This window comes from Phalaenopsis equestris, unplaced genomic scaffold, assembly GCF_001263595.1.
Source record: "Phalaenopsis equestris unplaced genomic scaffold, ASM126359v1 Scaffold000224, whole genome shotgun sequence".
NCBI lineage: Eukaryota > Viridiplantae > Streptophyta > Magnoliopsida > Asparagales > Orchidaceae > Phalaenopsis > Phalaenopsis equestris.
In genome coordinates this window covers 4,553,333-4,566,429 of record NW_018164666.1, presented here as the reverse complement: position 1 = coordinate 4,566,429, position 13,097 = coordinate 4,553,333, and the positions used below count along the sequence as shown (strand labels likewise).

The 13,097-nt window shown below is 35.1% G+C and overlaps 2 protein-coding genes across 2 annotated transcripts in view; one reads left to right on the top strand and one right to left on the bottom strand.

Moving 5' to 3' along the window:
* The window catches only part of LOC110023606, a 2,340-nt gene extending 1,201 nt beyond the window's left edge, over nt 1-1,139 (top strand). The window contains exons 2-3 of the mRNA XM_020723096.1: nt 846-947; nt 1,054-1,139. Of these exons, the coding sequence (XP_020578755.1) occupies nt 846-947; nt 1,054-1,139 (188 nt within the window). The remainder of the gene's footprint in view (nt 1-845; nt 948-1,053) is intronic.
* A 475-nt stretch (nt 1,140-1,614) lies between these two features.
* On the bottom strand, nt 1,615-2,735 carry LOC110023466 (mitogen-activated protein kinase kinase kinase 3-like). Its single transcript, XM_020722904.1, has 2 exons — nt 2,534-2,735; nt 1,615-2,187 (listed from the first exon to the last, which is right to left on the bottom strand). The coding sequence occupies exons 1-2, from the start codon at nt 2,629-2,631 to the stop codon at nt 1,935-1,937; spliced, it is 351 nt and encodes a 116-aa protein (XP_020578563.1). The 5' UTR covers nt 2,632-2,735; the 3' UTR covers nt 1,615-1,934.
* Between the last annotated feature and the right edge of the window lie 10,362 nt (nt 2,736-13,097).

Genomic DNA, 13,097 nt, shown 5'->3' with positions numbered 1-13,097 from the left:
AGCTTAAAAATTTGTTCATGTTCGGCTCGTTAGGCTTAACGAACGAGCCGAACACGAGTTGTTTAACGAGCCAAACATGAGCTGTTTACGAACAATGAGCCAAATTGACAGCCCTATTCCCTGATGACCTTGTGAATGTAAAATATATTTAGTCTGGACATCCGCACTTCCGGACGGCCAAGTGTCATGTCGCCCGATATCGACATGTATGGGGAGATGACACTCGACAGTTGATCATCCAGACGTGCGGTGTCCGGATATAAAATTTTCTCTAGTGAATGAGCCGAGCTGCCGCATTTCCTTTTGATCACCAATATCCTCTCTGATGACCTCTCTTAAAAATTAAATTTTTAGTTCGAACTCGTGAGTCGTCTGCTCGAGCTCGAGCTCGACTCGACTCATTTACACCCCTACTCATAATACAAAATCATACTCTCAACTCTCATTATGCTATTTTAGGAAGGGTTCATTTACATAATTACATATATAACACATAATGAAATTAGGTTACACAATACAGTTAATGTCCTCTGAAGAATAATTAAGCATTATGTAACATATTTGTTTATTTATGTATTTAATAATTAAAATTTATGATTAATTAATTAATAACTAAGAAATTTAAAATTTCATTCATCTAAATAATATTCTTCTTTAACAAAATTAAAAAAAAAAATCAATTATGATCCACACAACCTATAATAAATATTTTTAGGCAAATCAAAGAGCATCTTAATAGTTAATTATTTATTTATTCAATTTTAATTTTTACTTAGTTTAAAATAATTGATAGATTTAATTTTTATATTTTTATTATTATTCTTTTCTATTTTATGAATCCAAAGGCTATGTTGGTCCAAATAGGTGCAGTGGCACGTGTGTGCATCATTACATAGCAGACTGCCAAGCTTCTTCTGTTTCTCTGAAGGCTAATAAGGACTTGCTAGGTGTGTTGGATTAGGAAGCATGGACTAGAGATATATATTTAAAAAGTGATGGTTGTAGAAAAACTACGATTTGTCTTTTTTTTAAAAAGTGATGGTTGTAAAACAGGTTCTTCTACAGCTACTAATTCAAATAGCTATAACTGTCCTGAGCAGACCCTAGCCTTTGGATTATTCAATTCAATTGGATTTTGATTTTGGGTTATTATTCTGATTTTTATTATAGCTTTTTTTTTTTAAGTTTTAGATCCTTTCTCTGGTTCCGACTTGTTGTGAATATCTTCATGTGGGAGGAGGCCAAAAGCTTCATGAGGAGTAGGAGAATCCCATCTCCAGCCTTTGAACTACTGCCTGCCACTGCCACAATTAAATCATTAAGAATTTGATAAAAATGAAAAATATGAATTACGGTTTTACTTACCAAGGAATTTAATATAGATGAAAAAGGGGACGAGGGTGATAGATTAGTAAATAGCAATGTTTTGGGTGTTTAGTATGTATTTGCCCCAGTTCTTTATTGTAACAATGTTGCTGTGAAGAAGCAAGAGCTGCAATGCATGACTGGACAAAAATAAATCTAAAAGAAAGCGACATGTTAAAGAAAATGATTGCCTAAAAGCCATGTAGATGGTTGAAGAAAGGTTAATTTTCAAAGCATGATGGGAGAAGCGGGGAACTAATTTTCATTATGTTTTGTTCAAGTGGCATCAATCAACACCGTCTACATCTAGTCCCAAGCCTTTTATATACTATACAGAATTGGTGTAATCTTACTTCACATTTTGGATACATACCATCTGCGCCGAAAAACAAATAAGAAAAAGGATCACACCCACCAACACTGACTTTATTTCCAGAAACTGCCTCATTTGTGTAGCCAAATTCAGGTTTGGCCATATTTTAATTTGGTTTCAAACCTTTTCACATAAAGAGAGTGAAAATAATTGCACTTATGCTGCAGCTTATGAGTAAAACTAGAACCTGGAGTCGTCATCTCTTAGGTGAGCTATATGGAGTTTGGATTCTGAGTTCTGAAATGTCCAGAGAAGGGTCTGTGAAATTATGGCTTGGCCTGACTTGATAGAGATAATGGTTGCTTGGCCCATAGGTGAGTGCTCCAGCTGAGTAGGCTGGATGTATGGGAGATGGAACACAGCTTCTATTGAACTGTATTTGCTGGTGTCGAGGGCTCGAGCACGGTGAGACCGGCAATGACATGTTCATTCTCATGCCCATAAGATCACTACAACAACATATATGATTTGGGGGTTAGTTAGACCAAGGTTTAGGGTTATCATTGAATAAAGGAGTCATGTCTGCAATTAGACAGGGCTACGCCCAAGGATCTAAGGGTTTATTTAGGACAGCTACAGTTTGTGAAAGTAATTGTAAAATTATTGTGGGAAAATATGTTTTTTTGGAAGTTATTATTAAGTATTTTATATTCTTTTCTTTTGAAGGAAATCAAGCAACTTTCTCATTGCTACTACAGCCTGACGGATCTGGTTGTAAGTTGCTGCTGTTTCAAAAATTTTTAAAAAGCACATAAAACCAAAATGGACTCTATGAGAGGATGGAGATAAAAATACCTTGCATTTTCATGCACAAGGGGGATCGCAACTCCGTGTCCTGTTTCATAGTTTTTACCACGTAGAGGAGAAACACTTCTGTTGTTCCGATAATCCATGGCAGCTTGGCCACGGTGTCCCAGTTCATATTTCTTATCGCGTAAAGGAGAGACACTCCTGTTGCTGTGATAGTCCTTACAAGCCTATTTCAAATGATTGTAAAAATCAGGTTTAGATGAGAATGTAAACGAAATTTAACAATTCAATAATTCACCTCTGTGAAGAGTGACAGTTGTTTGATATATTCAATAATAAAGTATAGTAAACAAAATGAAAACAAGTCCATTTTATAACGACTATTCCATGAATAGTTAAACAGAAGTACAACTTGACTCTATAGAACAAAATTAAGCCAAATAAAAAATGAGCATCAGTATATGACTTGCTATAACGTTTATCTCATCTCCATATCAAAACAAAGTTCACAATTAGATTAAAGAGCTTTTCGACTTTTTAAAATAAAAAGATTTAAAATATGAAGCCGCATTGAGGGGCGTGTTTCACATAATGGCTATTTCTAACAAGTTTAATCAATTGAAATTTTATAAGAGAGTTAATGGGTAACAACAAAAGAGGTACTTTTTGTGATATTCATATAGATGGTATCCCTATGACAATATACAAGTTTTGTTATCTAAAAGTGAGTTTATTAGAAGCTTGAACTACATTAAAGAGAGCGACATTGCTGGAGGAATCGTCCAAATCATGATATCTTCTGTTTTCGATACTGTTCGTTTGTCGAAAGAGTATTTTCCCCCAAAAAAAGCTAGAAAAAAACTCTCATAAAATTGCAAATTCAATGTTATAATCTGGCAAAAAAACTGGTACGTTAATATGTAGGGAAGATGCAAAAGCGCTTTTGTTAGAGCCTTGTTTGAGAATCCAAAAAAAACTGTGGAAGGAAATGGCTGTGAGTATCTGCGGTTAGTCATGAAGTAAAGATTCACCAAGAACGATGTAGTAAATAACTATCAATCCAAGTAAACAATGTGCACTGGAGGAGATGGCTTAAGTTTCGTTGGTTCTTAAGGACTCATTTCTTACATACATCAGTTCTAATTATACTTAAAAACAAGGGACATAATGCAAAAATAAAACGCTAGGATCAATAACTGCTTTTTTCCATCACTTGCGCTTATTTGTTTCTACGATATCTTCAAACATCACAAAGATGTACATACTTGTTCAATGATTCAATACAAATAAAAAATGAAAAGGCAAAATTTCAAATGGAACCAAATTTATCATTTATCTTTTTAATGAATAGTTGCAGTTTAGACAATGATGATGTTAACTCCAATTTAACCTAGAGGTCACAGCATCAAACAATGAAAAAAAAATAAACTCCAACGTTAGCAGGAGCTTCATGCAACCGGAGCTTCCTGATTTTGGTTAGGGCTGTAAACAAGTCGAGCTTGAGCCAGCTCAGGCTTAGCTCATGTTCGGCTCGTTCAAAATAGCTCGTGTTCGAAATCAGTTGTTCAAAATTGGCTCGTGAACAATGTGTTTCTGTTCGGCTCGATTTCAATATTATTGCTCGAAATTGATACGTTAAACTAAAATTGAAAAAAATAGATGTAAAGTGTGGGATTTGCACCTGAATCAAATCCATACAAAAGAAAATACTAACCACATTGTCACATGAGGTTTTATGATTTAAACTTAGACATAAATATATATAATATATTATTATATAAATAATATATGTAATATATTATTATATAAAAAAAATATATAATTTTTTTTTCGAGCCATTTCGAGCCGAACAAGAGCGAATAAACTGTTGTTCGTGTTCGACTCGTTAGGCTTAACGAACGGGCCGAACATGAGCTGCTTAACGAGCCGAACACGAGTTGTTCACGAACAATGAGCCAAATTGACAGCCCTACTCAAGATGCGTAGATTTATTTTCGGTTGATCAAGCAGCTTCTCCCGATATCTCCCGAAATTATTTAATCGAAACGTCAACTTCTTACCGTTTTAAAATTCAGACGAAAATGTCCGTTCCTCCGCAAGACTTATAAAGGTAAGTGCGGCCACACAGAAAAAATAATTTAATTTAGCTAGAATATAAAATCAATTTGTATACATTCTATCACTTAAAAGAAGACTTTATGAAATTTTTATTAATGTGAATGATTGAATATTATTAACATTAAAGTTTGAATATTTATGCACTGAGAGATATATGAAGGTGCCAAACTTGGGAATATCAATCAGCCAATAATCAGGAGAACAATAAAAGAATCAGAATCGTTGCCTAACACTTGTGCCCATAGACAAGTCTTTTATGAGCATTTAATTGCATGTATATATATATATATTCTTTTTTATTGTGGCATATATATATATATATATATATATATATATATATATAATCTGTTTCCAGCTGGAAGAAGGCTGCAAGAAATTCTCTTGTTAGATTATGACCCACCACCAAAACATCTAATTATACTAAAAAAATATTGAATAAATAGTTTTCGGTAATCATAACAGTTGACCGCATAATATTAAATGGATTATACAAATTGCTATGTGATCAAATATAAAATATATGATTAAGGAAGCTAAGAAATTGGATTAACGGTCGATTTAATTCTATTCAAGTAAACAGAGAATTATGCAAGCTCGTGATATATTGCACAAAACAAAAGTTGGTTGGTGACTTCTAACTATGGGTGTGCACCGTGCTTTTATTGTGTGGCGACACTACTTTTTGCCTGCTCTCTCAAAAGCTATTGTTGAAATCTGCATTTTGGAACCTTAACTGATTAAGGGTCCGTTTGGGGAGGTGGTTTTCGCGCGGGGCGGTTGGGGGCCACGAATCTCAGTCATTTGGGGCGGGCGTTTTGATCGCGATGGCTGTAGTAAAACGCGGGTCGCAAGTTCCATCCCGCAGCTCCGTTTCCTCTTGTATCTTTTACGCGTTTGCCTCTCGTTTCGACCTCATGTTCGTCTTCTACACTTTCCTTCCCCGTGGAGCTCCTATTTCCTCTGCCCTAACCATTCGTTCCGGTATCCCATTTTCCTATATTTGCTTTGAGACATTTTCGTTTCTCGTAGATCTACACCGGATGGATTTGGCTGCGTTCTTTTTTTGGATGCTTCTGTTTGGTGATGGTAGCATATCTACTGAAATTCAGTACTGATACCTCTTGGGACAATTAATAAAAAAATACTGTAAGAAAAGACATATCATATTTATCATCCTCTTTATACTCACTGATATGAGACATGTATAGTGTGGTCTATTTGAGCATGCTCTTGCAAACCAAATTGCAAATGTTATGATAAGAAAAGCTATTTTCCACACACACACACAAAATCTATGAAGTGAGGCATTGTATCAGATAGACCGAAAAAAGTTCTATGATATTAGGCTTTGCAACTGAAATTCATTACTGATACCCCTTGGAGTATTTAATAAAAAAAGTATTGTAAGAAAAGGCATAGATTATCATTGTCATCATCTTTTATGCTAAATGCTAGGAGACGAGTGTAGTTTTGGTCTGTTTGAGCATGCTCATGCAAACTAATTTCAAATGTTATGCTTATGCTAAGAAAAACATTTAAGAAAAACATTTTTGCTCACACAAACACACTATCTGAAGTGAGGAGTTACATCAGATAGGTCTAGAAATTTTCTGTGATAGAATGTTACGCATTGCTACTAAAATTCAGTACTGATACCACTTGGGGCATATAATGAAAAAAATTGGTAAGAAAGAGCACATATCATCTTTATCATCATCTTTATGCTCATTGTTAGAAAACTATAGTTGTGGTAAGTTTGAGCATGTTCATGCAAATTGAATTGCAAATGTTATGCTAAGAAAAGCTATTTTCCTCGCACACACAAAAACTATGAAATGAGTCATTGCATCACATAGGCCGAGAAGATTTCTGTGATAAAATATTATGCTTTGCTAGTGAAATTCATTACTGATGCCACTTGGGACATTCAATGAAAAATTTTTGTAAGAAAAGATGGATCATCTTTTTCATCATCTTTATGCTCAATGCTAGGAGACTTATGTAGTTGTGATCTGTTTGAACATGCTCATGCAAACCGAATTGCAAATGTATGCAAGGAAAAGGATTTTTCTCTCACACACACTGTATGAAACGAGGCTTTGTATCGGATAGCCCCAGAAAATTTCTATGATAGAATATTATGCATTGCTACTGAAATTTAGTACTGATCCCCCTTGGACATATAATGAAAAATAAAATTGTAAAAAAAGACAGACCATTTTTACCATCATCTTTATGCTCAGTGTTAGAACCCATGTATAGTTGTGGCATGTATGAGAATGCTCATTCAAACCTAATCAGAAAACTTATGCTAAGAAAAACATTTTTTATCATACACACACATACTTTGAAGTGAGACATTGCATCGGATAGCCCCAGAAAATTTCTGTGGTAGATTATGTATTGCTTCTAAAATTCAGTACTGATACCCCTTGAGGCATATAATGAAAAGAAAAATATAAGAAAGGGCACATACCATCTTTGTCATCATCTTTATGCTCACTACTAGGTGACATGTATAGTTGTATATGTTTGAGCATACTCGTTCAAACCTAATATGAAAAGTTATGTTAAAAAAAACATTTTTTACACACACGCACTCTCTAAAGTGAGACATTGCTTCACATGGCCCAAGAAAATTTCTATGATAGAATATTATGCAATTGCTACTGAAATTCAGTACTGACACCCCTTGGGTCATTCAATGAAAAAATATTGTAAGAAATGCACAAATCATCTTCGTCATCATCTTCATGTTCACTGCTAGAAGATGATCCGTTTGAACATGCTCATGCACACCAGTTTCAAATGTTATGACAAGAAAGATATTTTTTCTCTCACACACACACTATCTGAAGTGAGGTGTTGCATCAAGTAAACCCATAAAATATCTATGATAGAATATTATGCATAACATATTCGATCCATATCATCTTTGCCATCATCTTTAATACTTTTTTTTCTTTTTTTTGCACTCTTGGTACTCACTGTTAAGTGAGGTGTGTATCTAAATTTTTGTACTATTCTGAAATAAATTTATGCTTCTGAATTATCAAATATATGACTATAACAATTCTGTTAAAAACAACATTACCAAGCAGTGACAGAATGATCATTTGTTCAGAAACAACTCTCACACAGCTGAAATAAATAGCCTGTCGCTTCCCTGTAGCAGTTTCCTGTGGCAGCTAAGCTGCATGTGATCAGCTGCAACTACCCCAAATAGGCCCTAAGTGTAGTGGCAGTTACAAGGCCAAAGTCTGAATTTGTTTTTAAAAAGTTGCAACAGCTTCATAACTTTTTTTTCAAACTACCGCAGTTACTCCAAATGGACCCTAAGATATTATTAAAAAATATATATATAAACCCACACACATATTCATGCATGCGTGCATATATTTAAAATTAAAAATATTTTCTTACAATGGTCAACATGTGATATATTGTTATGAAAAATTATTACCATAATTTCTTCGCAGCGTTGAGGAAAGGTCGTGGTCATGTATGTAACGTTGATATGTGCTTAATATATAACAGAAGAAAACCGGCCAGTCATTTAGAAAAATAGTTTTTAAATCATAAACTTTGTCTGTTTTCTAAGAAAAAACTTTTTAATAATTTAAATTTGAGGAAAGAAAAAAAAATCCAATTTTTTTCCATTTAAGATGCCAACTTTCTGATGGCTTTTTTCATCACAAACAATAAATAAACGAAAAAAACCATGTATTGTCTTATTGGGAGCATTCGTTTGAAATTCCCTTTAGCAGGTTGCTTACAAAAAGTATAGCAAATAATAAATTAATTTTCATCCGTCTTTTGTGCTTTAAGTACTTGAATCCTTATAATTAAAATCATTATAAAAAGATATATACCTATTATAACAAAGATGGAAATTATTTAAATTATTTTATATGAATTATTGGCGAGTGCCAGAAGTTTCACAGAGGTAAAGTAATCAATTATCGTTTTAGCATTGTATGAGAATCCAACAAACAAACAAAATAAAGGAAAATAACTGGCAGGGATACTAGAAATTTTTATGTGGAAAACATGGAAAGAGAAAAATCATGGACTTTGGCAAAATTGAAATAATCTATTTTGAATACAAAGTACACATGTCATTTCTTCTCCTGAATTAAGGAAGATATGAAGTTACAATATTGATCACTACAAATGTACAACAGTAGTATTTGATAATAGGCATAGTTTTGTTGTAATGACTATACTTCTCAGCTATAGTATGTTGCAAGGGTCGTAGTTGATTGCTATGGAGGAAGTAGCCCGCAATGAATGTAGAACCAACTTGTCCTATGGGGCATAGTAGAGAGCCATGGCAAAAGTTGGTCATTTAGCATGCGGATGGTTGCTTCAAGAGCTTCGGTAGGCCACAGAATTGTAGTAGGAAGGTGTAGGAGTTGTGAACCAAATATGTCGTAGTTGGTCACATAGGCCGTAACGACGAACTGTGAGGACGTTCGTCAGCAGTAAGGGTTGGAGTCCAGAGCTGCACAAATTGTAGGTTGTAGTTGTTCATATAGACCATAGTGGCGAGATGAGATGATGCTCATAGGCCGCAGGAGTCGGAATCGAGAGGTATAGGGGTTGTCTGTCATGTAGGTCGTAATTGTTCACGTAGATCATAGTTGTGAGCTATGATTTTGTAGGCCACAGGGACTAGAATCAGATGCTACACAAGCTGTGATCTACCTAAGTCATAGTGGTGAGCTATGATAACGTCTGCATGCAGCAGAAGCCGGAGTCAGCAGCTGCATGAGAAACGTAGGTCGTAGTTGTGAGCTCGAATGATGTCAGTAGGCCATAAGGGTTGGAGTTGGGAGTCGCACGAGCTGTGAGCCACATAGACCATAGTTAGTCACATAGGCCACAATGGTGAGTTGGGATGATGACCATAGGTCGCAAAGTCCACTGTTGAGAGATGCATGAGTTGCGAGCCAAGTATGTCATAGTTGTTCATGTAGGTCACAGTGGTTGTGAGCTATGATGGCGTCCATAGGCCGCAGAGGTCGAAGTCAGAAGTTTCGTGAATTGTGAGTCATATAGGTCATAATGATGAGTTGTGATGATGTTCGTAGGCTACAAGGGCCGAAGTCGAGAGTTGCACAAGTTTTGAGACACATAGACCATAATTAGTCACGTAGGTCTTAGTTTTGAGCTATTATAATGTCTGTAGGCTTCAGAGTCTAGAGTCTAGAGCTGCACGAGTTGTGAGCCACATATGCCATAATGAGTCATGTAAGTTACAGTTTTGTGTTGGGATGACATCCGCAGAGCACAGGGGCATTGACCACGTAGGTCATAGTGGAAAGCTGTGATGACGTCCGTAGGCCACAGAGCCTGGATTCAGAGCTACACGAGTTTTAAGACACGTATGTCATAGTTGGTCATGTAAGCCATAGTTGTGGGCTGAAAGGAGAGAGCCGTATGAGTTAGGAGAAAGTCATCATCTTTGGAGTGCATTGCCACATGATGTACTATGTTATGTATTGCTCCATTGGGTGGTTCACTATTCCATAACATACATTGGGATTCTGTGATGCATGATGTGAATTTATAAGAGACTTCACCACAAGGAATAGAAAGCAGCTGACGATAATCGACGGTGGCCGACGGGTGGTGGTCAGTGTTGATTATCGGTGGCGCCCGAAGCTAGATGGAGACGATGGTGGTTGGAGTTGGCTAAAGGTGGCGATTAGAGCTGACCATAGGTGGCAGCAACCAGAGTCGGTTGGAGGCAGCAGTGGTCGAAGTTGGCAATGATTAGAGTTGGCTAGAGGTGGCAACAACCAAAGTTAGTCACCGATGGAAGCGACCAGAGTTGGCTGGAGGTAGCAACGGTTAGAGTTGACAACGATCGGAGTTGGACAGAGGCGACAACAACCAGAGTTGGCCGTAGATAATGACGGTTGAAGTTATCTGGCAATTGTGTTAGTTGAAGTTGACAGGCATCGTTGACTGAAGTTGATTGCGGTGACTACCATAATGGGAGGCATTCATCTGATATGCAGTGTAGAAGTGATACTGGACTTAGGGTCTGTTTGAGGCAGCTGTAGTTTATTAATAAGCTGCTGATCTATATAAGCTGTTGAGTGGTAGCTGATCCGAATAAGTTGATTGGTTATTTGGTTTGTGCTGTTGGAAAATAACAGTTTTGTAGTTGTTTTAGGATAAATGACCATTCTACCCTTGTACAGTAATGTTGTTTGCAACAGAACTGTCATAACAATATATTTGATACTTGAGAAGCAAAAAAACTACTTTAAAACAATACAAAAAATAAGATACATACCTCACTTAACAATGAGTATCAAGATTGATAAAAAGAAAAAAAATTATTTAAATTAAAATTTAAAGTATGATACTATTAATTTTAAAATCCAGACGAGAATATCACGAGCTACATCATCCTCCAGGGATATCATCCAACCCCTTTCACTATCAATAGTGGAAATTGTCGGACTGTCTGCCCATCGGAAGAAGTCACATTTCTTTGTGATACCCCGCAGACACCTGTAAAACTATCTCCCATAGCTATATGTCCGACGCGACGTCAGTAAAGACGTCTGTAATTCACAGTGACAAAACACTCGTCAGGGGGTCCTTGAAATCCTATAACTTATCTTCCTTGAAGATTCAAGAGAAAACCCATTGGTCATGACAAAAGATGAAATTCATAAAAGAATATATAAGGAAGTGGAAATAAACAGAAAATGTATTGAATAAATAAGCATAAATTGATAAAAAAGTAACTAATTACAGTATTGTACAGACTTAAGGTCTTAGAGAACTCACAACACTAACCAACAAATCTGTGACTACAAGAAGACAGTAGATATTGTAAAAATATGGTTCTTGGTTGCCTTTAATTTTTTATTTGTTTAATTAATTAAAAATTAAAACCAATTTAAAAACTGAAAAATCGAATATTGACATTTTAAAAACAAAAAATTGAAATACATTTGTGAAACCGAATTTAATTAACCAAACTTGTTCAGTTCAGTTTGATTTTTCAGTTTTGACCAAATAATGCATACCCCTAAATGTGATTTGAAAGTTGTAGCGGGTGAACTAACTTTTTAGAAAACTATGGTGCTATACATATTTTTTTCCCAAAAGGTCAAAACAACAAATTTCTTATAATCACCACAATTTAACTGATCTTATTACAACAAACAAATTCCTACAACAATAATTTTAAAATATAACAATAAAATAATTTCACAAATAGAGATGCAGTAGCAATTTGAAACGCAACACATGACTCTTAGAGCCGAATATGCTCAGATGCTCCAAATGAATGCAAATGAAGGCTGAAAGGTCAAACAGTTTTGGATGAATATAATTTTTTTGTCATTTGAAATGTATACAAAAGGGCTTTAATGCGCACTTCAAATTCAAGTACATTTGAGAGCATTTCTATTAATAAGATTTATTGCTATTTGGAAAACTTCTCAAGATATTATAGGATCATTTGTGGAGAGCAATTAATAATCTAGCTACTTTTATGTAGTGTTTATTATTATTATTTTTTTGTCAACAATCCCATTTTTTTGAGAGGAATGGACAAATAACTTGGCAAATAAACCTTAATGTTGGATATAATTTCATTGGGACTGTTTTGAAGCATTCTTTGATTTTATCAAATTTTAAGAATTAAATATTTTATTAAAATTGTGTGTGAATTATAGTCTTGAATATTCAAAAAAATTTCTTTCTTAGAATTTCTTGTTCATTAAGAAAACTCAAATGTGACATGTATGATTGCTGATGAAGTAAATAAACTATCAAGCACTTCAGCATTTTTTAATCTAGATAACCCTTATAGTAATTTTTAACGATTTTATTAGGGATAGGAGCTATGAGTGTGATTAGTCAAATGATAAAATTCGCATGGAAAGTCCTTGATTTTTTGTAAGTGAATAGACATGTAATTAATTTATTAAGATAAGTTTGTGAAGTGAAAACAAAATCACAAGAATATTCAAGAACACAAGATATTTACGAGGTTCGGCAATGTGCCTACGTCCTCAGGAGCAGAGCGGGGGTTTCTATTTCAGAAGTGAAAATTGGTTCCCATAGGGTTACAAATACAATTTTTAGTGAAATTACAAAAATACCCCTATATTGTACCCATTTAGACAAATGCTCCCATTCCACTTCGCTCTTGAGCTTGCTCTGATCCGTTCCAGCATCTGTCCCTTATCTGGTATATGAGTCATACCTAACAGTTTGGGTGTTCTTGACAATAATGCCAAAATAAGACATCACTATTATTAGTCAAAGTATATTTGTAATTGAAATAGCTGTTTTTGTCCATGCACCACTTGTTGTTTGAGCCCATATCCATGATGAATCATTATTTAAGTAGACTCAAACACATCTTCACACTGTCGACCATATTCCCCAAGTTCCAATCTTGAAAATTACAATGATTAAATGAGAAATTAGCAATACAACGTTTGTCTCTATTCAA